The sequence below is a fragment of the Panthera pardus genome, unplaced genomic scaffold, assembly GCF_024362965.1.
Source record: "Panthera pardus isolate Hobbes unplaced genomic scaffold, ASM2436296v1 HiC_scaffold_6, whole genome shotgun sequence".
Classification (NCBI taxonomy): domain Eukaryota; kingdom Metazoa; phylum Chordata; class Mammalia; order Carnivora; family Felidae; genus Panthera; species Panthera pardus.
In genome coordinates this window covers 11,355,455-11,381,837 of record NW_026526991.1, presented here as the reverse complement: position 1 = coordinate 11,381,837, position 26,383 = coordinate 11,355,455, and the positions used below count along the sequence as shown (strand labels likewise).

The 26,383-nt window shown below is 51.6% G+C and overlaps 1 protein-coding gene and 1 long non-coding RNA gene across 2 annotated transcripts in view; one reads left to right on the top strand and one right to left on the bottom strand.

The window, feature by feature from the left end:
- The window catches only part of CACNG2 (calcium voltage-gated channel auxiliary subunit gamma 2), a 111,059-nt gene extending 102,983 nt beyond the window's left edge, over positions 1-8,076 (bottom strand). The window contains exon 1 of the mRNA XM_019446786.2: positions 6,845-8,076. Within this exon, the coding sequence (XP_019302331.1) occupies positions 6,845-7,055 (211 nt within the window). The 5' untranslated portion in view covers positions 7,056-8,076. The remainder of the gene's footprint in view (positions 1-6,844) is intronic.
- The window catches only part of LOC109265514 (uncharacterized), a 28,304-nt gene continuing 9,974 nt past the window's right edge, over positions 8,054-26,383 (top strand). Inside the window, exon 1 of the long non-coding RNA XR_008419695.1 lies at positions 8,054-8,460. This is a non-coding gene — a long non-coding RNA (uncharacterized LOC109265514). The remainder of the gene's footprint in view (positions 8,461-26,383) is intronic.

The window sequence follows — 26,383 nt, the reverse complement described above, 5'->3', positions numbered from 1 at the left end:
CCAGCACTGCCCCCCCCAAACTCTCTACCTGCCCCCCCCCCCCAGCCACCGGCCTCACCCAGGCCCCTGTCTCGTTCTTCCTCACTGATCTCTGCACTTGCTGCCCTCTGAACTGGAATGATCTTTTTTCCTCTCTTCACCCCATGAACCCCTACTCCTCCTTCAGATAATCGTTCTCACCTCACCTCCTCAGGGAAGCCTTCCCGGATTAGATACCACCTCAATATTGCGAACTCACAGCCCCATGTGACCTCCCTGGAGAGCACTGTCTTAGTTGTAATGTACATATATATTTTTTTAATTTTTTTTAACTTTTATTTATTTTTGAGACAGAGAGAGACAGAGCATGAACGGGGGAGGGTCAGAGAGAGAGGGAGACACAGAATCTGAAACAGGCTCCAGGCTTTGAGCTGTCAGCACAGAGCCCGACGCGGGGCTCGAGCTCACAGACCGCAAGATCGTGACCCGAGTGGAAGTCAGACGCCCAACTGACTGAGCCACCCAGGCGCCCCTGTACATATATTCTTTGAATTAGGGTCTCTGAGGACCGGGGGCCGTGACGCTGAAGGCACCACCTCAACCCCTGGCCCAACCCCTGGCCCTTTGCCGAACTTCACCAAAGGTTTAACAAATAAATGAGTGAAGGAGTTGCCTGACCCGTGACTGTCAACCAACCCAGAAGCTTTAAATGCGTATTTCACTTGAATACGGGTATTTTGGCCAAAATACTCATACCTGAGGCGAAAGGGAACCGTTGGATTTTGCACAGTCTAAAACATCTCTTGCGTTATTAGTTTGGATTTGTGCCTTCTCCTCCCCACTGACCTGAAAGCAGACGCTCTTGGGAAGCCCTCCCCAAGGATCTCGGTGACAGCCGCTGTGGGTGATGTGGAGGCAGGAAAACACAGCCACCGTCTATTTACAGGACGCTCACCGCCCGGCACTTCCTTCCCAGGCATTCGGTTGTTCTCCCAACTCTTTTTGATTACCTTTCCTTATTCTCGTCCCTTGCGTGTGGAACACCACCCTCCCTTGTCTCTCTCCCCCTCGCTCCCTGTCGCCCTCCTCTGTGTTGAGTTCTCCATTTTCTGGAACGTCAGAAAGAGGATGCTTTTGCCACCACCGCTCACCATAGATCAGTTCGAGAACGATCCTTCGCCGGTATGAAGGGACCACGGGCTCGAATCCCCGCCCCGCTAAGCAGGCAGTCGCGGTTTGCTCATTCACCAGCGAAGGTGGGTTGACGTCGGGCACGTCGTAACCGCTGTGGCTGCAGCAACGAGCAAACCAGACAGAAATCCCTGCCCTCGTGGAGCTGACTGGCCGGCGGGGGAGACAGACGGCAACTATCCCGAGTAAACTATGGACTGTGCTAGAAGGTGGTAAGGACTCCGTAAAGGAAAAGAAGGCGGAGTAAGGAGGATTGTAGGAGGGGTACAGGTTGGGCTTGTCGATCTTGACCGCCAATAAGATGGTCAGGGAAGCCGCCCTGTGAGAAAGCTGTTTTGCTTTCCTTTTACAGAAAAGGAAACTGAGGCTCGGAGAGGTTAAATGCCGTGCCCTGAGTCTCGCCGGCTGCAGGGCTTGGAACGAACCCAGGCCCGAGTGGCTGCAAAAGTCTTTCAGCTACGCGACATGCTACAAAGCTCCATCTGAAAATGTACAGGGGACATACGTTTGCTATTTTCTGAAAGATGCTTGCAACTATAAAGCTGAGGACATTTCCAGGCTTCCAAACTGGAAGGGCAAACCCAGAGAGGCGCGTGGCGGGTCTGGCCTGAAGCTCAGGGTCACGTTCCCTCAGCCTCACGGGAGTGAGGGAATTACGGCAGAACCGTCACGCTGCGAGGTGCGGGTCCGGTGGGCCAGAACAGGCTCAGGCTGGGCCCTGGCTGGGGGACACTTCAAGGGACACAGACAGAATAAAACCCAGGGCTGGCAGTGAATATGAGCATAGGGCCACAGTAGGCCAGGGTATGTGCATAGAGCCCTCTGGAGGCTTGCGGGGTGGAAACGGGGCCCTGGATTCAAGTTCTGGCTCTGTCCACGTGGCCTTGGTGGGTGGTGTCACCCCTGTGTGCCTGGTTCTGCTCAGCTGTAGAGGGACACGGGGGCGGGAAGGGCAGCACGGGTGGGCAAGGGCTCCAGAGTTTGTGCCTCAGTAAAGCACTCAGGTTTGCCTTCCCGGGTGAGGATGCTTAGGTCTTGGCCCTGTGGAAAACTGGTCAGCACCTAAGACCTCGAGGACTGTTCTCAGGATCCTGGGGACTGGGTGGGGAGGTTTGCTAAAGCATAGAAGATTCTGGGGTAACTAAATGGGGACGGTCCCTAAAGCCTGCTCTCTACCCACAGTGTCTCTTCTGGTGCCTCTTACAACCCACCTGGGCTTGGATGTACTTTAAAAGCAGGAAAGGGAAGAAAACCAACGGGTTATTTATTTATTTTTCCCTTGCTTGCAGAGACTGAGTTTACTGACAATTTTCCGTTGGCCAGTTAGGAGCGGCACGACCCTAAACACGGACTCCTTCTGAATCCTCTTAGTTTGTGATGATGAGTTCCATGACTCATTACTATTCTTGTAAAAAAGAAGCACCAGGAAGAACAAACAGACCATCCTGACTTCCTCGCCTCCTTCTTTCTCGATTACTCGACTGTCACACGTCCTTATGGTGTTTGAGTTAAGTTAAATAATCTTAAGGATTTCGGAATCAATGCACCCATCACTATGTTTATGCCCCCCCCCCCCCCTTGCGCGCAAAGCGCCCAAGGAGAGTCGAACGGGGAATCTGACTTGGGAATTCTGGAGTGATGGGTCCAGGGTGCGAAGCGACTTCCACAATCAGCTCGCCGGAAACACGAAAGTAAGATGATCTGGGAAAGGCTGTTGGCCTTCCTAAAATAAAAGATACATACTTTCCTTCTGGAGAAGCAAGGCAGCCATGGCTGAACCTAGCCTGGAGCCCTCACCACCTCTCAGGCCGGGCAAAGGGTACGCGACCGGGAGGTGGGCAAAGCCAGTTCGGGCAAAGCGAGACACTTCTTGCTCAAAGAGAGCAGGGACGTAGAACGAGTGGCAGAGTCACCGTGAGCAGGCAGCACGTGGAAGCAAAGACAGGAGGAGCCGTGGATGGAAGAGGAGCTCAGAGATTCAGCAGAGAGAATGTTAACAGTCCAGACAGAAAGACTTCTGCGCTGCCTCACAGCAAGGAAAGGGACGCGCGCGAGAGAAGGGAGGGCGGTCTCTGCTCTAGACCACGTTGCCCCGCTGTTGGTTCCTCCTCTGCAGGGCCGGAAATCCTCTGGGGGAGACGCGGGGGCCCCCCCGCACAGAGGGGAGGAAGGCGAGGAAGGCGCAGGGGAGGATAAACACAGAGTGAATTTCTTGCTGCCCCTGGAGACCATGATTCCTTTCGGTGACAGCAGAGGTTAATATCCTGAGCAGCAAGCCACCGCTCGGCCCAGAGACACCTCGCTCGGAGCAGCTGTTTTAGTGTCCTGTCATGGGTTTTATTGAACTATATTCCCTGAAAGGGCCAATCCCTCTCTCCATCTGGAGGCTCTTAGCGCAGCTTTCCTGAAAAGTTCAAGGACTTCTCCTATCACGCTCCACCTGTCTGTATCCACGCACAGACTGTCCCACCCCCTCGATCCCAGTAAAGACCCCAGTCTCCTAGGAATTTCGAGTTCGCACAGACGCTCCTATTTACCCTGCACAAGGGGGAAAAAAAATTAAAAGGTTGTAACTTCTTGATTTCCCTTGTCTCCCGCTGTGTGTCTACCCCTAACAGGTGGCCCTGTCCCTCCTCATTCTTCAGCAGACTGATTCACTTCAAAAGCAGCAATGGAGGCAGGCAAATATTTGCTGATTCTTATTTTCATCAAGAAGGGAACGGGGGTGGGGGAATGGCGGGGGGAAAGCACGTCAGGAGACAAAAAGCCCGAGTGAAAACCCGAAAAGCCGCAGAGATCAGAAGCAGACGGGGTTGTCTTTCCCTCTGGAGTCATCAGAGCATCTTGGGGAGATTTGAAGTCTGTTCACAGACTTTTGGGGTATGGGCAGGAAACACGATAAAGAGGCGACGGGGGAATCTTTCCTGAAGGTCCAAGTTTCCACACACAAAAAAACATAGATTGGGGGAAATGTAAAGTGCCGACAACTGGATCCCCATAAAGGCTGACCCTATTTTGAATGCTCCAAAAAGCAAGCACAGAAACACCTCACAAGAGCCGTCTGTGCTAACCTGCAGAGACAAGTGCTTTTCCAGTCTGTGGAAATCAGTGCATTCTTCCAAGATAAGTGGCTTCAAATCTTCCAGCCACTTCCTAAGTGGCCAAGGCCCGACTTCCTGGGGGCAGTCCCAGGTCCGCGAAGCCCCATATGGACGGATGCGTTGGAAAATGCAGGCGAGGTTGCACGCCCCCCCCCCCCCCCGCCACCCCGAGCACCCACCCTTCCCGCCTGGGCCTTGGCCACAAGTGGAAAAGGAATAGCATCCTGGAGGGAGCCTGGCCCAGCCCCCCCTCACTGCCTGGAGGCCCCAGGCCTGGGAGAAGGGCCAAACCCACAGCTCTGGTGCGCACCACACAACCCTTGGGAGGTGTTGTAATCCTAACCCTTTCTGGGAGATGTTTCGGGGGTGGGGGGGTGGGGTGCCGTGTGGCGAGAAAGCGAGGGGGGGTGGGCGGCACATTTGGGGACGCAGACACCAAACAGATGGAATTTAAATGAAAATACTTAAGCCTTTTAATGCACAAGTGATCCAAAGCCACCTCTAGTCCACTTGCCTTCTGGGAATTATAAAATGTTTCAAAGATCCCAGTACATGAAGAATTTGCAAGTAAAGCCCTGATAAGAAAGTATGTTTATACCAACTTACCAATTTCTGAGTATATTTCTCCTAAAATAACGTTCCGTCTTTCCTCTAATTTCTTGGCTGCCTGTCTCCATCCGACTAACATCCAAGGAAGGCAAATTGCTCCTATGATCATTTCCCTAAAGCAACTCTCATTCACTTTGCTTTTCTTCCCTTTTGGAATAAAAGTCTGCCATAAATGTTTAATTAAATGGAAGCCTTTCCACTGTTAATGACAAGCTGCTCGAAAGGCTTTTCATTCTTTAAGGACGGGTGTGTTTAAAACGGTCCCTATTAATTTCCTGATATTGATTCTCTGGCTGGGGAAGAGCATAGAGTATTCAGCCTACAGCTCTCCTGCAGACTATGTTCAAGGCAGCGGTTTGGATTGAGAAAGGGCACCAAATGCAGTATGCGTCAAATAGACCATCGCTCAATGAAGTCACTTAGCTATTCAAAACATGTTCAGCCATCACTCAACCGCTTGCACCAAGAATGCTGGGAGGGGGGCACGAAACTGGTGCTCTTTCCCAGACATAATCGTTTCCCAAAGAGCGGCTTTGGCTCAGTTTGGGTTAGACCCTGGGGCCACATCAGTTTCTCCCTCTGCTGTCTGTTTCCCTCTCTTCTCCCCCATCTCCTGGCTTCAAGTCCTTGCATCACCATCCCATGGTGAGCTTAACAAACAATTCTGCAGTCCCCGCTTCCCAGCGCTGCCTCAAACGGCCTCCGGTATTGGTTCATGTCAGAAGCAGAGCACATAAGCCTTTCTCTCCACGCAGAAACACGTATCTCTCTGTGCACATCCTTCTACGGGTAGCTGTAGCTTGTACATACGGATATCTCTATGTATGTATATATACACACATGGCCATTCAAATGCGGTCCCTCGTATTAAAGTCTGTTGCTAAATGCAGGTTGTATGACCTGCAGGAGTTTTTTTCTGTGCTTATGAACGTGGCTCAGAAGCACATGCCTTTAGCGGTACCCCGAGCTCCCAGGCTTCTCACGGTGGGGACCCCTTTGGCCACAGCACATGCACAGGCACACACGTCTCAGTGACCCTGCAAGATCAAGGCAAACAGCTGACACCCCCAGTCCACTGCCCCCCCTCCACTCCCTCCCTCAAGCTCCCCAAGCCCTCGCCTCTCTCTCCCGGCCTCCCTGCACAATGTCTGATGCTCAAGCTGGCTGCATTGCTGACCGTACTCGCTTCTGGATAACAGACATGTCACTGCGTGGAAGGGAACCGGTTCTCAGCCTAACCCGCAAGTGAACTGCTGTTTATCAGAACTTGGGCTTGTTTCCTGTGAGAGACGTATGTATTTTTGGACTTTGTAAACGTTAAAACACACACATACACACACGCAGCCAGTCGCCCCGAAAGATATGTGTGGGTTCGTAGACATTACGAAATGCTCTTGAACTCAGCTTGCGATCCTGGAATAATTAGGATTTACCAAATAAGGATTCTTAGAAACAACAGATTTTTTTTTTTTAAAAAAGGAGATTTTCAGATGATGATGTGTCTGGGACTTTTGGGGAGTAAGGGGAGGAGGAGGGGGGAAAGGAAGCACATTTTTGAATTCTTCATTGCGAAAAGAGGAGCAGTGTTGACAGAAACAGCTATTTCCCCCCCTTGTAGATGGCAATGCTACACCAAATGGCAAATCCTAATGATTCCAAAGCAGGCAGAGCTCATTTGACTTTAAAAGACAATCTCTTGTTGTTTTCATCACATCACAGATCATTCCAATGAAGAGGTTTAGGGGAAGGGGGGGTGGTGGTGGAGGCTTGAGAGTTGAGTATGGCTTTTGCTTATTGATTTTCTTTCCTCTGAAACTAACCCAACCAACCTTGATCTGTGGTAGGAAGGAGTGAAGTAAGAAAATGGTGGAATGTGAAGGGGACTTCTTTGGAGGAGGGTGGGGAGGGGGAGTGAAAAGGGGAGGGGTGAGGTGGAGAGGGGGAGGAGATGGGAAATCAAATACCTTCTAGACAGCAGGTTCTCCATAATCCAGAATGGGTCATAACTTCCTCGTTCTTTTTGCTGGTTTCATTCTCACTGACACTTTTGGTCTTGCAAACCCCTCTGGAGTAGAGCCAATAGTCGGTTCCCACAGCTATGGTCATCAGACTGAAGGCAGCGAAAGCACCAACGGTGGTTAAAAGCATTTGAACTCCTCGATCAAACAGCCCCATAATTCTTCATTATATAAACACCCAACCGACTTCTGGTTCTCGGGAGAGTGTGTGTGAGGGTGCGAGTACTAAAGCAAAAAAATAAAAATAATTCCACTACTAATATAATGGATCTGTGTGTGAATAGAGAATATGGAGAGATATAAAACCAGGGAGGTAAGAAAAGCTCACGGAAAAGAGTGTAAATTATAAAGATCACACGGGAAGAGAGGCTTGCCTTTTGAGATCAGAAACTGTTCCAGTTGCAGTAAATTTTTTTTTTAAAAAAAGGAGGAAAAAAAAAATAAAAAGACACCCCCCACCCCCCCAAGTGAGATGCCTTAATCTCTTTTCCTAAAATTCTGGTCTCCAGTTTCCATATGTGATAGCTAATTTGGAGATGGCTTCCACAGTGAACCAGGGAACAGCCGCATTCTCAACACAATCTCTCATGGTCGGGACCTAGACAGTTAGAGATTGTAAAAGCCGGGATGCAACCTTCCGTCTTCGTTCTCGGCTCTGCGGCCTGCGCCATGAAAATCCTTTGCTTCGCCAGTTCTCTTCCTTGGGGGGGGTCTCGGGCGCTTTCGTTTCAGACCAGACTTCCCAGTATTCTGTAAGCCCTTGATCTCAGCTGAACAGGTGCGGGGGTCTCGCCTTCCATGGTTTTGCCCCGGCAGCGGCAGCGGCGGCGGCAGCAGGGCGGGCAGGCACGGCGGCGGCGGCGGCGGCGGCGGCGGCGGCGGCAGGACGAGCAGCGGCGGCGGTTATTGTTGTTGGTGGCGGGGGTAGTGTTGGCGAAGTGGGGGAGGGAGGGGGTTTCTCCCGGAGAATCGAGGCGGGTTTCCCTCCCCCTATCTGCAAAGCTCCTGGAAACAAGGGAGCCGGCGTCTTGCTGCAGGATGGGCCGCCCGCCTGCCCCCCCACTCGCTGCCGGCTCGGCCCCCGGCGGAGGCGCTCCCACCTACTGCATTACCGGGTGGTGCTGAACTGGACAGCTCCCTGCGCCGCCCGCTCCGCGCGCGCCCCGGCTCCCTGGGCGGCCCGCCAGGAGGGGGGCGCGGGCCGGAGTCCTCCCTCCCTCCGGGGGCGGCAGGGCCGGGGCAGAGCCGGGGGCTGCCTTCCCTCTTTTTACCCCTCTCCCCAAATCCTAAAATGAGCGCTCTTCTGGGCTCCCGGAGCTCGGAGGAAGGCGTAGCTAGAGATAGCTTGCTCCCTCTCCCTCTCCCTCTCTCTCTCTCTCTCTCTCTCTCACTCTCTCTCCCCTGCCCTCCCCCCTTGGTGTTTCTTCCAGCTCAGCCTCCTTCTCATTCCATCTCTACGTGCCCAGAGCTTCAAATACAACCCTCCCATCGCAATCAGATGGGCACAAAACTTCAAGCAGCCGTTTCTCTGCCTGGAAGCGGTGAAAATATAGCCTGGATGGGTAATTACAAACACGGTCTATCTGTGTTTTTCCAATCGTCGTTTTCACTTTGCTGTCTTGGGGGGATTTGTTTTGTGTTCTGTTACTGGCACGTTAGCCGCGTCTCCTTTTAGTCGTTCCTCTCTCCGTCTCTTTGTCTCTCTTTCCGGCTAACGGGGTGTGCAGTGCACCGTGTGTGTTTCTCTGTAGTTTTCCGTGAAATTCCGACTCTGCTCCCACAAGCAGACATTTTGGAAAGATTATTCATGAAAAAGGGTGCGAAAGGGTGGCTGGTAGCTGGGGCTTGGGCAGTGATTTTCATCTCAAGGATAAACCTGTTTGCAGGGGAAGTGGGTGAAATGGAATCCTTCTAAGTTTCCGTGTCATTCATAAACTGGATTGGAAGAGATAAAAAATCTCCCTGCTGTGAACACTGAAACACATCACAGCCCTCCCCTCTTCCTCAGCAGAATCGTTATGCTGGGTTAATTACAGCGTTACCTCTCATTCCTATATGTGCAACTTTTCCTTAATGTGACTCCTGGAGAAAGGAGCCCATCAGATTCCTGCTGATATTGATTACATTTTTCTCTGATCAGTTTCGGAGTTAAGTGAGAGCGCATGAGGCATGATGTAGGTGCCCTGTTTTTCATTTTTGGGGGGAGCGCCCTAGAGAGAGGGGTGAGTCTGGTGGGTCCGTTGGGGGTTAGAGGTGTTTGAATTTCCTAACTCGGTTATTCCGTACATTCTTCTCTTTCCCTCCGTTTTTGTGTTGAGATAGTTTGTCTCACAATTTCTCGGTGATTTGGTGATTACCAAAGAGTATATGATAGATGACTAGATTAAAAACAGACTTTTTTTTTTTTTGGTGTTGTCTAACTTCTTTCCCTTAGCTGAGAGCTGGTCTGTAGGGGTAATCGGTGCGTACTTTTTGATGTAGAAAAATGACCTGTTTCTCCACCCTGCATAAAACTTCCTTTTCTCACTCTCTGTTCCTTTCTCAGAAGGGAAGGACCCTTACGAGGGGCGATTGCTGTGCTCCTGGCACCCGGGAGAGGGTCCTGGTGTCCAGAGAACAGAACCACAGTTTCGGCAACCTCTGCTAAGGTACCTTGAGGGTATAGCAAGACATTTGCAGACTGAGGATTTCTCCAGTGTTGTGTCTTGTCCTGTGAGGACGGGGATGGGAATTGAGGTGGGAGAGGGGCTGAAGTGCTGATGCACTGGGCAGGGAGCTTAGCAAGTTCCGCCAGGGGTTCAGGTGCGTGATTTTCTTGGCTCCGGCCCATAGGGCAAAAGTGAAGGGCAGACGAGAAGGCCTCTTAGATGGGCTGGGTCTTGTGGGGGGAGTGGAGACAGGCTTGTCTGAAGCCACATGAGACTGAGAAGCTTGCCCTCACTCCTGCCTGTCCCCTTGGTCGCCTCTGACCTATCCAAGAAGTCCCTTCACACTGGAGGTAGAGCCCTCCTTCTCCCCTCCCATCACATTTCAGACTGACCCCGGAATCTTTTGCTCAAATGGAATCGGTAACAGAGGCTCAGAAACTTCTGTTTGTCCACGGAGGCTGCTAACATCTTAGCCACTGACCATAGCTGCAGATCTGCAGCATTTGATTAATCTCCTGGCCAGATAATCATGGAGAAAAGGAAAGGGGGCTTAGGGGAATGTAACAGCTTTGGCCTATCAGTGTGGACGGAGCGGACTTCTGGGGACAGAACAGGCCTGGGACCACGGGTTGCCTCTGCTGCAAACACGCTCCGGACAAGTGGGTTTCCTAGAGCCCTGGTTTTACCGTATGTAAAATGAGCACAAGGGTACCTGCCTCTTCCTTTTCTGAACTTGTTCCTGGCTTCTCCCTGCTTCTCACCGCTGCCACCGCCACCGGGCCCGGGCTTCTTCATCCCATTTCTAGCGCTTACTTGTGCCTGCATCGTCGCCCTCACTCACTGGTGAGCCCTTGAGGTCAGCGCCCGTATCTGGTTCACCATGATGTCCTGGGACCTCGCGTGCAGGCCTTGGTACGTGGCCGGTGCTTGATAACAACGGCTGAGTGATTACGGTGAGGGTTAAATGGTAGGAGACAGGTGATGTGCCTGGCACACAGTAGGCCCTCAGTGAACGTGGCTTTCCTCCCTCTCCTCCCCACTTTTACATCCAGTTTGGTCTCTGGCTTCCTTGATCTAACTCCGGTTCTGCTCCCCGCCCCCCTCGCCGACCGAACCCACCCCTGCGGCCCAGATGAGGCTGCCTGGGAAGAACTGGCTTGGTTGAGTCCCATTCGATGGCTTGGACCCACCAGGCACACATACTTAGCAGCTGCTGAATGGGTGCTCTGAGGGGAACAGCTTTGTGTGCCTGCAGTTGGTTACTTGGGAAGGGCTTAGAGGAAATTAGCTGAAATGCCACAGGCCTATTTTGAGCTCCTTCTTTGATGGAGTGGAAATCACATGGGATTTGGGCACAGCAGACCTGGCCTGGAGGCACAAAGCTGCCTTCTCCTCAGTTTTGACCTTGGGCAGTCTCTTAACCTTTCTGGAAGCCTCTCTTCATCTGTCAAGGAGGATCGTGGTGGAACCTTATAGTGTGGCTGTCACTATTACACGTTAATAGCAGGAACAAAAGCCAACGGGCCAGACAGCGGTCGAGGCCGAATCCCACAATAACGCTGCGGGATACGGACGATCCTTGTTCCCATTTTACAGATGAGGACACGTAGCAGGTTAAGTATCCGGCCTAAGGCTGCCCAGTTAGTGAGTGGCAGAGCTGGGAGTCAAGTCCAGCGGCCGAGCTTCAGAACCACTGTGCCTTGACCCGAGATACGGACTTCCTGAATAAGGGTATTACACCCAAGTGTGTTGACTTCTCATCCGACTTGGTGAGCATTTAAGGGAGTGACTTCTAGGTGCTTGCTGTTTTCACAGACATTCTTACACTTACCTTCCCAACAACCCTACAAATACGTATTACTACCTTATCCTACGGGCGAGTAAGAAGAGGCCCAGAGAGGTCACATATCAAGTCCCAAGGTCATATAGCCAGTTGACCGGAACAGCAGAGGCTTGACTACTTCGCACTGCTTCAAGCTCTGCCGGCTCCACGTCCCAAAGTTTATTCGCCTGTTCATTTATTCGTTCAAAACACCAAGCACCTACTAGGCGTCAGGCACTGTATTACTTCCTGAGGATGTTGGGCAGGCAGACACGGTCCCTTCCTCCAAGGACCTGAAGATATGCGGGAGGAGCAGACAGGTAAGGAATAGCCACATCAAAGGTGAGGAGGACGGTAGGAGATGGAGACTACCGGGCCTTGGAGTAGGGAGACGGAACCCAACCTGGGGGGTACAGGACATCCTCCCAGAGGACAAGGCATTTAAGCTGAGATGTAGGAATCAGAGTTAGCTAGGCCAGGACGGTGGTGGCTGAGAAGGCGAAGAGCCTTCTAGGCTGAAGGGGAACAGGCACGTGCCGAGGTTTGAAAGTACACACGGGGGGGGAAAAGACGATTGGCGAGTTTTAGGGAACTCAGGCTAAGTATGGCCGATCTAAAGACAGGGGCGGGGAAACGTTTTAGGCTAAGAACCTGGAGGCCTCGGAAAGGAGGTTGGAGCGTAAGGAGCCTCCCGGAGGAGGCTGGTGGGGCAGGGAGACAGCAGGGCAGTTGTGGGGGGGCTCCAAGCAATAGACAGGGGTGGCCTGGATCCGTGGTGACATTGGGCATGGAAAGAAGTGGAGATTCTTGGGGGTATCGGGGAGAAAATTGATGAATATTGGTGCGCGTTATAGAGACAGCTGCTCTGAAGGAGAAGCAGGCTGGAGGGGGGTGGGGGGGCAAAGCGTGGGGAAACTGAGACTCCTGCTTCGGTCACGGGTGGGATTTTGCTACATTCTATTGCCTCTGCACTCCCTGCCCCTATCCTTTCTCTTCTCCTCCTGGCCATTAATTAATTAGGACTGTAAATCATTCATTCAATTACGTTCTACCCCGCCCCCCACCCCGCCGCCTCCTGGAAGTAAGCCTCACAAAGGCAGAGATTTTGTGTTCACGTTGTATTTCCAATACTTAGAACAGTGCCCGGCACACAGTAGGTGCTCTATAAAGAACAAGTTCCTTTATTGGTCTAAAAATCTAAATGCATGCATCCAGATGCATAGTTTCTCTGTTTCAGGCCATGAGTTGAGGTGCTGGGGAGGCAGATGAGATGGAAAATACCCAAACCAGGGAGACTGGCAAGCAGACAGCTAATTCCAAGAGACTGGGCAGTGTGGTCCAGCCCAGGGAAGATCTGGGGTGTGTGGCATCCCCTACTGTGTGCTCCCACAGCCTCCCGGTGCTTCTCCTCTTGTGGTTTGGAATTTCTGTTTAATGGCCAGCACACAGTAGGTCCATGAGGCCCGTCTGATGAAGGAAGGAGGGGACAAAATGAAGACACGCGCTATGGAAGCCCAGGGAAGGCACTCTGTGTGACATCGGCCCGTTTTGTTTACATCATAGCGCTTGCTGCAACTTAACATTTCTTGTTTATTATCTGAAGTCTCTCCCCCACCCCCTCTGGCTGCCCCCCAGGCCACCAGACCTCATCGGTCTTGTTCATTCCAGTCTCCCCAATGCCTAGAAAGTGCCTGAAGTGCTCAGAGAATTTTTTTTTTTTTTGAATGAGTGAATAAGGTTCAGGCTATGGGGGATAAGCAACAGGGACCAGATATAAGAATTTGGGAGACAGTCGGAGCAGGCCTCTGGAAGGCCCTGACACTCGGCAGGTGGGGGTGGGTGGGAAAGGTGAAGGTGTCCCCGAGGTGCGATGGGAAGACTGAGAGCACGTGGTGGGGAGGCAGTACCTCCCCGGGTCAGACTTGGGGAGGCAGCACTGGCCTGGCTTGTCCACACTGCTCCTCCTGGGCCTGCTCTGCTCTATTGGTCCCACACAGGCCATCACGGTGACCAGAGACTTCTAGCCTGGACAGCTGTTGAGCCCCATGCTGGAGCAGGTGCTCCAGAGAGGCCCCGACGGGGCCGGGAGGAATCGAGATGCTAGGAGACTTGGGGTTTCTTACCTTGCAGCACTGAGAACAGTTGAGAAAGCCTCAGGGAACCCCAAGAGTCTGCTGCCAGAGGGGGCTGGCAGAGTGGAGTCAGCCCGGCTCGTCATGGGGGGATGTGGTTCCTTCTGAGCCTGGTGAGAACCAGGAGCTGAAAATCCACACGTGGAGGTGTCCACGGTCACAATTCCCCCAGACAAGTGGCTTGCCCACACCCGGGACTCGCAGCCCCATTCTGCGCTCTGAATCACCAAAGCTCTGCCCCACCCCACCCCCAACCCCCGGCTGGTGTGGGATTTCACCAGGAACTGAGTCACAGTAAAGAATATTATGATAGAAAATCAATAAGAAAGTTACAGAGTAGAACAAAAAATAATACAATAAAGAGGACACATAAAGATGCAGAGGCGAAGCAAGAAATCGAATGTTAAAGGACAGAAGGGCAGGCAGAAGAGGTGACTTCCAGTGACTTTTCAGGGAGAAGGAATCCAGGGGTGGATGAGCGAGTTTGGGAGGGGACCGAGAAGGGATCCTGGGTGTCCTTCATGACCAAGTTCAGCCACCCTGCGGCCCCTCGTCTTCCATTTCCCTCCCAACCTCCCCTCCTCCAGTCAAACCAGACTCCCGTGCCTGGATCCCACGGCCCCAGGCCTACCCCAGGGCCTTTGCGTCACAGTTTTGGTGTCTGGGATGCCGGTCTCCTGGCGGCTGATTCAATCCCTCCTTCCCGCAGCTGTCTGCTCAGAGGCCCAACTGACCACCCGATAGAGATGCCTGCCTGCCCTTCCTCCGTCACTGTCCATTCTTTGCCTGCTGAATTTTCTCCTTGACCCTTAACAGCCACCCCCACCCCCCACCTTGGCAAAGTTCACCCTGCCATTTATTTTCTGGGTTATAATGTAAGGGTCGGGGTCTGGTCACGTTATTATTATTCCCCCTGCCTCTCTCACAGCGTCCGGCACATAGCAGGTGTTCACCAAAAATGACCCCCCTGGGCCAGTAGGGAGAGAAGCAGAAACCCCAGCCCGCAAGAGGAGGCAGGAAATGGGAATATCCCGGAAGAGCTGGCCTGGAACTGTGCGCGGGGAAGCCAACTGTGTCTTCAGGAGAAGATGCTGGAGGTTTCTGGGAGGCGGGGGTGGGGGTAGGGGTGGTCTTCCAAGGTTCCGGGGCAAAGTAGAATTTGGAGAGGTGACTGAAGCCGCAAGGGCAAGGGAGGGCACTCCTCTCCGTGCAGATTTCAGGCAGGTCAAGAAGGAGGGGCTGCAGAGACTGAGAGTCAGGGCAGGACAGACACGGGCCGGTCAGCAGGGAGCTGGGGGCCCAGGTTCAGGCTTCCCGGCAGCGTGGCCTCGAGCGAGCGATCAGACGCTCCCGAGTCTCAGCCGGCTGGTCTGGAAAATGGGGCAGCGTTGCCTGCCTCGAGGTGCTAGTCTGATAATGAAATGAAATAAAAAAGTACTTCCAGCCCCGCCTCCACGGTAAGCCCTAAATAAATATTAGCTCCACGTTGAGCTTCTGTTGGGCGTTACGTGCTTTGACTCGAACACAAAAATGAAAAAGACGTGGTCCCTGCTCAGTCGAGTGGAGCGGGGGGGGGGGGGGGGGAGAGAGGCCTGCCGGTGGCAGTTTGGTGTGGATGGAAGGTGGAGGTGGCCACGCGGGCACCACCAAGAGGGCAAGGACATTCAGCGTGGACATCAGAAGTTGGTGGCTGCTGGGCTGGGTCTTGAAGGGTGAGTAGAAGGTCAGGAGCAGAGAGGGCCAGGCAAAGTTTTCGGAAGGTCCAAAGACAGGGGATGTGAAACGCCCACTCAACACCAATGTGTTGAAAAAATACAAACTTTAAAAAAAAAATTTAAAAAGTTTATTTAGTTAGTTAGTTTTGAGAGGGTGGGGGAGGGAGGGACAGAGAGAGAGGGAGAGAGAGTCCCGAGCAAGCTCCCTGAAGGGCTTGAACCCACGAACTGTGAGACCCTGTGAGACCATGACCTGAGACCATGACCTGAGCCGAAGTCAGAGGCTTAACCCACTGAGCCGTGCAGGCGCCCCTTAATTATTTTTAACGGAAGAGGTTTTCGTGATTTTTGCAAACTACGTGTTAAAAACTATGTTGTCTAAGAAAACAATGGGTTGAACCCCTACTGGGTGTCAAGACTGGCCTGGTCCCCGTCCCCGGGATCACACACGCCCAGGAGGCCGACACTATGTAATTGATTATAAATTGGTTAATTGCAATCAGGCGCGTTTGCGGGGGCTGCAGGTCATTCTGTTTTGCCAAAGTGCCTGGAGGAACTGGCAGAGATCAGGCTGGAAGGGGAGGTGGGCCAGGTCAGCGAGGGCCTTGAATCACGCACAGCACTTACTAAGTGACAGCTCTGTGCGATGGATACAAAGGGGAACAAGACTGGGTCCTTCGTTGGCAGGAACCAATGACCGAATGTGGAGTGCTGGAGGGAAGTCCGTGGTGTGACAGGAGCACAGCATGGGAAGCGACAGCGAGGGAAGGCTTCATAGAGGAGGTGACATTTGCCTCTTTTTCCAACTGAATGGCAGTCCCAAAGCTGACTGTCCTGCCTTTCCGGCGGGACTTCCGAACCTGCAGGCTTAGAGGGGCACTAATCACACCCAAGAATGACTCAAGAGCAACGCGTTCTGTGCCTGGCAGAGTTCCTTCTCTAGGCCTTGGATGTAAGGGAAGGAGGAGTTGGCATCATACTGAGACATCGACCCAAAGACCAGAATGTGGGGAGCACCGATGGGCTGCTGCTACGCCCTGGTGGCTCGAGGGCCAAGGGCTAGGAGTCCCAGCTCCACCCTCCCTCATGCACTATGTGAGCTTGAGGCAGGTTATTCTACCTCTCCGCCTCTGTGTGCTTACCTGTAAAATGGGCATCATGGTGGCTTCATGGAGCTGTTGCCATCACGATGATTGAGTGTGTGTCTCCCCCTTGGTAAGTTTTAATTACGAACGATTTGCTATTATACCCTGCCAAATGTGCCACCGATTCTCTAAGTGTGGCTGACCTGGCTCCTTGTAGGGATGGTCAGAATGTGGGCAGCCTGTTATCTGAGCCAGGTAACTCACTGCGTGATAACACCCCAGCTCATTCCAAGGGCCCGTTTGGATAGAGGGACTGTCTCCCAGAGGGACATGGGACTGCATCCGGAAGCTGGGCTGTAGCCGTGCCCCCAGACCAGGCTAGGCTCAGTGTCCTGGCCAGGCTCTTCTGAGCCACCTGCCCTGGCGCCTCACGTCCTTGTGCTGCAAATGCTGTTTCTCGTCTTTTCCTGAGAAGTCCTGAGTCCCGAGAGGCTGGATCCTTGTCCCTCGTGCCCACCACTGTGTCCTTTGCATCGCGCACAGAGTTTGGCACGCAACAGGCTCTCCATATGTGTTTGTTGATAAACGGGGTGGGGGTGGGTGGGAGGAGAGAGGAGAGGGGCAGGAGTGATAACAGCGTATGTTTTTCCGTGGCAGGGGAGTCCCGTTGACCACCCAGCCCCCACCTTTGTTGAGTGTGGCCTGTGTGCCGGGTGGGGCTTCACATCGTGTGAACTCGCGTGATCCTCACAGCAAGGCCTCCAGAGAAGTTCAGTTATGGTTCTCATTTTGCAGATGGGGAATCTGGGGCACAGAGAGGTCAAGCTGCTTGCCCAAGGTTACTCAGCCAATAAGTGATAGAAGCAAGATTCCAGCCCTCAGGCTCTCGTGCGGAAGAGCCTCCTATTTGCCAATTGCCTGCTGTGTGCCCGCCTCTTTGTCCTTTAATATTGCGGGAACCTTGGGGACACTGAGGCTCAGGGAGGTGAACGTGTCAGGCCAAACTGCCAGCAAATGGGCAGATTCACCATGGTTTGCACACGGCGCTCTGCCTGTCTGTAAAGTTTCTGCCCGTAGTAATGAGGGCCCCAGAGTGGGGAGAGGTCCTGCGGGTCGACTATCCCTCCCCTGCCCTGTGTCAGTGACGGGAAGGCCTTCTTTCTGGCCTCTCACCTAGGCCTAGCTGTGGAGGCCACACTGAATGGGGTAGTGGAAAGAACCCGGAGTCTGGAGCTAGAAGACTGGGTTGAATCCCAGGGACCTTGGGGAAGGTGCTTCCTCACTCAGAGCCTCAATGTCTTTAGCTTGGAAATGGGAAAAATAACATGACTCCCCCAGTACAGTATAGTATGAGTTAATTTAGATCGCACACCTAGGACCGCATGCTACACAGACGGTGCTTGGGAAACGTGTGGAGATGGTAGCATCTCCCTGGTTAGAAACTTCGGTGAAGTCTGCACACTGGAAGGTCGGGCCCCGTCTCCTCCAATCTCGTCCGTCTTATTCCCTCCGTCACCCCTGATCCCCACGTCTACACTGAGCTCCGGCCCCGCTCCCCTTCCTTCTCTGGACAAGCCAGGCTCTTTGGTACCACCCGTTCTCCCCTATCTGCTTTCATGTGTCCACCTGCATCCCCGTGGAGATAATCCGCGGAAGGGCATAACCGGGACAAGGACATACCTGCCAGCTCCTTCTCGGTCTTTCCTTTTCTCTTTTGCTCGTCTCCCTCGTCCTTACACATTCCTCTCTCCCATTCTGTTCACCCCCGTATCAAAAACCTGTGTATTTCTTTTCTTTTTAAATGTGTATTCATTCCTTCCTTCATTCATTCAGAGCGCGCACTAGTCAGGGAGGGGCAGACAGAGAGGGAGAGACAGAATGCCAAGCAGGCTCCGTGCTGTCAGTGCCCAGCTTGATGTGGGGCTCGATCTCACGAACCGTGAGATCACGACCTGACTCAAGATCAGGAGTCGGATGCCCAACCGACTGAGCCACCCAGGCGCCCCAACAACCTGTGTGTTTCTACATGTTCACACAACCGTGAACAGAATATACCTATGGCTAATGTTCACACACAAACACATGCCTTCGTCTAGTCCTGTGCACGCGGACTTGTGGGGCTTGGCCACCTTGTCGCAAAGTGGGGCCATAGGAGGCACCCCTTCCGCATCTTGCTTTATCAGCCAAACAACAACCCCTGTGAGGCTCTGTCTGCGTCAGCTGCAACAGCCCTAATTCATTCTTTTCATGGTACTGTTGTATGCCACAGTGAGGAATCGCGATCATTTCTTCATCCAGTCTTTTACTGGCACGCATTCTCCTTATTTCCTGTCCTCTCCCCGCACCCTGAGCCTGTAAGCGGTCCTGAAGCACACACCCTTCTACATACATCCGCTCACCCGGTGCTTTTATTTTGATGGACTAGATCCCCAGGGGCGGGATTGCTCAGCGGAAGGGTATCTATTTTTTATTTCAGGCCGATGTTGCCAAATCGCTTTCCAACAGTGCTGTAACTTGTCGCCTTTCCTCCAACAACTTCACGAGTCTCTTTCCCCGCATCCACTCCAGCCATAGGTGCTAGTATTATTTTTCGATTCGGTATTTGTATACATTGCAAAATGGCAAGTGGTTTTAGACTTGCATTCCTCATTTTCATATTGACTTTGTGAGGGGGCTCTGTGGCTACCAAGTAATGTTGGGGGGGGGGTAGGATGTCTTTTTATGTACAACTTTCTTGTTTTCTTATGCACTGAGACTGACCCTGTCATCTTCCACATTTTCTCCCAAGATATTTATTGTTGTAGTGTATTTTTGGATGTTAACTCTTCAATCCATCCAGCGGCTATTCATATATGTGATGTCAGATGAGGTTTCAACTTTTTTGCAAAAGAGAGCTTTTCAAGTTTCATTAATTGAACAATTCTTCATTTTCCAACTGAACTGAAATACTATCTCTGCGCCATATTGGATTCCTGTGAATATGTTGACCTAGTCCTGCTCTCTTGGGCTGTTCCGCTGATCTGTGCCTCACTTCCCTGCCAGCATCACCTGAATTTGGTAACAGGGGCCTCAATATGGTCTCACCTCTAGTAAAGCCACATTTCTCCCCGCTGTTTTCTCTTTTGTAGGATCTGGTTGTGATTAGGTCTCCCTTCTTCTATGTGAACTTTGAATTATTCTATTCAATGGCGTGTTGGTCACCACTGGATCCCAGTGACTTACCTGGGGTCAAGCATTCAATTGGGGAAACAGAAGATATTTGTTGAATGTTTTGAGGCTCTTCTCCTTCCCCAATTGGCCCCATCCCTCTACCTCTAGGTCTACAAAAGGTATTAAAGAGCAATATTCAAGCCAAAAGTAAGTTAACATGAAAACGTGTGCAGAGTAGACGGCTCGAACCAGAGAAAGCTTCCGAGATGCTGAAACTCTCAGTGCATTGTTTTGTTTGAGACACTGGAAGCAAAGAGAGAGAAGCATTGATTTTTTTCCCGCCTCTGTTTATTAGACACCTACTGTATGCCAGTACACTTATTCTAGGTCTGGGGATATAGTGGTAGCCAAGGCCAAGGCAAAAGTTTGATTCTTGGGGTGTGACGATGCTACCGTGTTCATTATTTTCATTATTTTCCAGTGTGATGACGATATTGTGGTTATATTTAAAACAGAGGGTCCCTGTATTTTAGGGACACATACTGAAATATTTACAGATCCAATTACATGAAGTCTGGAATCTGTTTTTAAATAAGCTGCGGGTGGGAGAACTGAATGGAAGTACAGGTGAAACGAGATTGAACTGATCATTATGGGAGCTTGGTGATGATTTCATGGGGTAATATTTATTATATGATTCTCTCTACTTTTGTCTATGTTTGAAATATTCCATAATGAAAAAGTTTTAAAAATGCATACAGAGGTTATTATGTTTCAGGCATCATTCCAATTGCCTTAACACAGAAGCCCTGTCTTAGTCACCTGGGGCTGCTATGACAGAATACCATAGACGGGGGTGCTTACACAGCACACATTTATTTCTCAAAGCACTGGAGGCCGGGAAGTCCAAGATTAAGGTGCCAGCTGACTTGGTTCCCGGTGGGAGCTTTCTTCCCGGCTTGCATACGGCCACCTTCGTGCTGTGTCCTCACCATGCAGAGAGCGAGTGAGCGAGCGAGCAAGCGAGCTCTCTGACATCTTCTTATAAGGGCAGTGATCTCATCATGAGAGCCCCTCCAAATACTGTCACCTCCAAATACTGTCACATATGGGGGTTAGGGCTTCAACCCACGGATTTGGTGGTGGTGGTGATGGTTGGGGACACAGTTCAGTCCATAGTAAGGTCTGCCCAGTGGCTATTGTCATCCCAGTTGAAAAAAACAAGTCCCCCCAAGATTCAGGGGGGACTTGCCCAGGATCACAGCTGGTAGGAGCAGCGCTGTCTGGCCCCGAGGTCCTGTTGTCAAGCACTGTTTCTACTTTGACGCCTATTTGTTCCAACGAACCTACACACAAAGAGTGATATGTGTAATCTGGAATAATCTGTGCTATAATTTGTATACAATGAAATAATTTCGTATGGCAGGATGGCAGGAAAGACTACGAAAGATTAAAAAAAATAGGATTGTGAGAGAGAGAGAAAAAGAAAACCCGTCATGGGAGGAGGGACTGAGGCTGCGGGGGTTGGGGGGTCGGGGTGGGCAGGGTCCTCGTTCAGCAAGTGTGACCAGAGAAGGACCCCCTGAGGAACTAAGACCTGAGTGAAGATGGGGAGGCTGTGTGGAGGTCTGGGAAAGACATTCAAGCAGAGGACTGATAGGTGCAAAGACCCCGAGATAGAAACAGGAGGCTGCGTGGGGCTGGAGCATGGCCGGCTGAGAGGGATGATGGCCATGTAAGCCAAATGGATCATTTAAATACATTTTCCTACATCTTGCTGTGCTAAACTCATCTGTAACAGAGGAATAATTTAATTCCGAAGCCAAATTAACTGCTCTTCGCCTTCTTGCAAGGTCACCTGCCTTAATTTTTTTTTTTAATAACTCGATTCAATTTTTCCGCTCTTGCCCCATTTTCTCCATCTCCTACACGCTTTCTGAGGTGGTTATAACGTTATTATCTTATTATTAGTCCCTAGCAGGGATAATTCACTTTCCAATTGATCTCTGCTGCTTATAAAACGCCAAATCAACTGGAAGCATAGGAAGCAAGTGGTTAGTGAATCCTGAAAGCCGGTGTAGACAGAAAGTGGTGCGTGAGAGGCTGGGGGCCAGGCATGGCCGACCTCTGATGAGTTGAACTGACCTGTGGTTGAGCCGTCCAAGCGTCAGAGGAGCGTCCACGAGGCAGGTTGTCAAAGGTGCAGGTGGAGGTTCCTGCTTGCATCAGACTCACCTTGCTTGTGCTTTAATATTTCACACGGTCCTTGCTAGTTTGTGTTTGTTCTAAGTAAGCATCCGACAATGTCCAGTTCAATGGATTCTGTAGGTAAAATGTGTCCAAGCACAATGTTTCCCTTGGAAAAAAAATGGCTGGCGATACACAGATGTTTGTCGTGTAGCCTTCACACTGCCATTTTGACTCGAGCCTGGAGAGTGTCAACCGTGGACGAGCGAGGTTCAGGGCATAGATGGTGGGATCACCTGTGATGTTGCCAGTTGGAAGAAAAGAGGCCAAGGACGGACCATTAAATGGACAAAAAGGAGAGGCTATAAAATAAAACTTATTCTTGGGGTAACAGGATGCCATTGAAAAGAATAATTTTCAATTGTCCTTGAGAGAGAGAGAGAGAGAGAGAGAGAGAATCCCAAGCAGGCTCCGCACTGACAGCCCAGAGCCCAACATGGAGCTCAAATTCACGAACGGTGGGATCACGACCTGAGCTGAAATCAAGAGTCTGATGCTTAACCAACTGAGCCACCCAGGTGCCCCCCACCTTTTTTTTTTTTTTTTGCTGATTCTTGACTAGTTTATTTGGAGGGGGCAGTTAGGGGGATACAGAATCAAGAGGACAGGGGTGGAAGGAAATGGACAAAAAGGCTTCCACTGAAGGCTCGGGGGGAATTTTTGGGGTGTTGGAGGGAACCCTGGAGAAGCAGCTGTAGGGGAGATGAGACAGGCGTTGGGAATGAATGGAAAAGTGGACTTTAAGAAATTTGGCAGGGGTGCCTGGGTGGCTCAGTCGGTTAGGCGTCCGACTTCAGCTCGGGTCACAATCTCACAGTCCATGAGTTCGAGCCCCGCGTCAGGCTCTGTGCTGACGGCTCGGAGCCTGGAGCCCGCCTCAGATTCTGTGTCTCCCTCTCTCTCTGTTCCTCCCCCACTCATGCTCTCTCTCTCTCTCTCTCTCAAAAATAAACAAAGATTTAAAAAATTAAAAAAAATAAAGTAATTTGGCTGCAGTCTGTCTCTTTGTGGTGTTGGAACAACATAATTAGGGAGCTTGCATGATCGTGAGTGTTTCGGTGGTTGGATAGATTCTTTGACTATTAATTACAGCTCCTTGTGGACTGGACCACGTGGGCCATGGGGCCATGTGCAAGGCTACAGCGAGCCAAGGCCAGGATGTAAGGGAAGCTTCTCAGGTAAAATGGTAGATTGGCTACCGATTTGGTGAAAGTTCATGCCAAACTATACAGCTTAGACGTTAGACATGTGTCTTTTGGTTTCAGGCGCTAGGTAAAAAAAGCCAAAAGAAATAAACAGCTCTAGATATGGGGTCAAGAGACCTACATATTCGTCCTTGCTTCACCAGATGGGCCCTTCCTGCATTCCGTAGATTACTGGGTGAGCAGTTCTATAATACCAGCCCCTAGTTAGGTGCTGGGCATGTAAAGGTCCAGTGTTCATCTTTCTGGGTAATTTTGTGCTCCGTTGTGAAGGGTGGGCGAGAGTTTACAGACAGACAGTGGAGGGAAGGGAATTTGAGGCAGAGGGATGTGCATGTGCAAAGACATGAAGGTTTACAAAGGCATATCTTCCAAAAGCAGAGAGAAGTTTAATGGACCTCAGATCTAGAGTATGTGCGGTTGGGAAAATATGTGATTGATTTCCCTACTGTTGGCGTTAAAGATGTTTCTATTTTTCATGATTATAAATAATGCTGAGATGAACATCTTTTTTTAAATGTTTGTTTATTTTTGCAAGAGAGAGGGACAGAGACAGAGAGACAGAGCACAAGCAGGGGAAGGGCAGAGAGAGAGGGAGACACAGAATCCGAAGCAGGCTCCAGGCTCCGAGCCATCAGCACAGAGTCCGACGCGGGGCTCGAACTCACGAACCATGAGATCATGACCCGAGCCCAAGTTGGACGCTTAACCAACTGAGCCACTCAGGCTCCCTGAGATGAACATCTTAATGCATTAAATGGTTTCTGCAGTCGGCTGTAGGGTAGATTCCTACAAGTAGGGATCACGGGGAGTTTCAGTGGGAGAGTAACCCGGCGGGTCTTGCCCTGTGACTTTGTCCAAGTCACTGGCCCTTCTGGGTTTCCATTTCCCCACCTCAGAACGTGGATCCCAGGAATGAAAAGAACCTTTCTGGCTCTCACATTCACACATCTAGTGGCATCTTCAAACCGTGCTTTGTCCAGGACTTGCGAGAGAGATCCAGATTCCTACCGACTGAGAAAACTACTCACTATTTCATCTCAAGCAAGTCACATCCCTCCTGTGTGCCTCAATCACTCTGTTGGCTCAGCAAGGAGACTAAAATAGACTTAGGGGGCCACAAAGTGATGCTCGTGAAGCTTTTTTAATAAAAGAATTCTATGGTCCGGAGCATGGAGTCTCCTTCCACACCATCCCTTGTACACAGACTTCTCCTTTTCTTGCTCTCCTGTCCCCTCTGGCCCATTGGTTCCCTCCCTCCTCCTCAGGGGGGGGGCTGGAGGAGGATCCACCCTGTGAGTGACATCCTCCCTGGGGGTGGCCGCTAACTTCATCAATGTTCAGCGACTGTTAACACCGATATGCCCCGAGCTCCTGTCCATGGAACCCACTGGCCAGAGCCAGCACCCCTTCTCTGGGAGGAGCCCCCGAGGCTCTAATAAGGGCAAAACTCTCCTCCTTCCTGTCTCTTTAGTCTTGGGGTGCCCCTGCCATGTTCAGACTCTTGCCTGGAGGTGCTACCTTCTGTTGACTCTGCATTGAAAGCTAGTGGTCACTTACCTCTCTGGGTTTATTTGGTGAACGAGCTTTGGGAACTCACCCTTCAAGATTCCCACGCCCTCCTCTGTGCTCATAGGGCTCTGAAACCAGACTCCCTGGGTTTAAATTTTCGGCTCTCTCATTGACTAGCTATGTGAACACATCTGAGTTACTGAATCTCCCGGTACCCCCGTTTTTCCATATGTAGCACAGAGCCCAGTGCGGGGCTCAGACTCACAAAGAACCATGAGATCATGACCTGAGCCGAAATCCGGTTGGACGCTTGACCGACAGAACCACGCAGGCACCCGTAAAAGGGATAATAACTTTTAAGTGCTTACAACAACGCTTGGCATGTAAATGTGTTCAATGACAATTACACTGCCGTGAATTTCAATACGAGGGGTGATATTAATATCGGGGTGTGGGTTAGTATCAGATACTCTTCCAAATACACATTCATACTACAGTGTAAATGTCTGATACGATAGCGTGACACAGACCTCAAATGTTTATCTCGAACAGCAGATGTTTAAGCCAAAGGGGCGAATGCCTAGACAGGGACTTTTGACGATCGGTAAGATCGAGCAGCTCAGAAAAAGGGGTTCCAGAATTAGTCAAATTTGGGTCATAGTTCCTGCTTGGCCACTTTTTTGTTGAGTGGCCGTGGACCGGTTTCTTACCTTCTCAGTGACTCATAGGGTTGTTGTGTGAACATGAGAAGATATTGTAAGTAAAGCATGTGATGATAAGGTGCCTGGCACATAGTAAGGTCAATAAATGCCCATGGTGGAAAAGTTCTGGAGTGGAGGAGAGGGTGGTGGCAGGAAGTCTCCCACGGAGCCTTGACCCTTGCCAGCCTGTGGGCTCTGCTTCAGCTGTGTCCGCTGGTCCACCCCTAAAACATTCGTTAAGTACCTACCGTGCGCCAGGAGTTCCTCGGCTCGATCAGTCCGTTCCCACAATTCGCTTCGTCATTGTAAATTCTACGGACATCAGTCCCCCTGGATGTTAACTAGGGTGTCTAAACAAAAATGACAATGTGACGGCAAATCAAGTTTGGGAACCAGAATTGGAGAGCACTCAACGGGTTCCGTGGCCGTGGGACCTGGAGCTTTGCCTACCCTCGTGCGCCTTGAGGGATGACTGCGGGTGTTGAGTCTCCTGTGACCGCAGACTCTTCTTAACACGTCCCTTGCGTGCATCTTCCTCTCCACTGTCTGCTGCAGGCATGACCCCACCTTGCCGGCTGCTATCGCCCCGTCCCTCGTCTCCAGCCCAGCCCCAGGGGAAATAGAGTCAGCTTTCCAAAACTCATGTCCTTTGAGCCATATACTGTCCCCCCTTGCGCATGGTGCGGGGACCTCTTCTCTCCTCCTTTGCCTTGCCGGTTCTCTTCCCCCTCCCGGATGCCTCCTGCAGTGCTGGTCTGGGATGGGGGCCCCCTTTTCACTCCTCCTGGCCTCCGCAGGGAGCCTCTCTCATACTTGACGGTACTTCCTGGCACCCGCATGCTTCCCGCGGCCCCCTTCCCGGCCTCTTGAGAGGGCGTTGGAGTGGGGACTGCCGTGTAGCCCTGTGGCTTGTGTCCAGAGGGTGGGCGTTTGTAACTGTGGACACCTGTCTGGGCCTCGGTGTCCTGCTCTGCGAAACAGGAATCGTGACTGCAGCAGCTCGCAGGACGCCACATGGAGGGAGAAGTGGCCTTTGCTCTCCCCGCTCTGTGCCCTTTCGTGGCGGGGAGGCCGCGGACTGTCATGGAAAGAGCTCCCACCTGGAGCCTGGGGTTGGATCTCAGTTGTGAGACAAAGGGCAAGTGACTATACGCCTGAAAACCGAAACTTCCCTCTCTGCCATATGGGATGCTTCTATTTCTCTTTCACTGGGTTGAACTGAGGTTACCCGGGTACAGGAGGACACAGAGTAGGTGCTTGATAAATATATT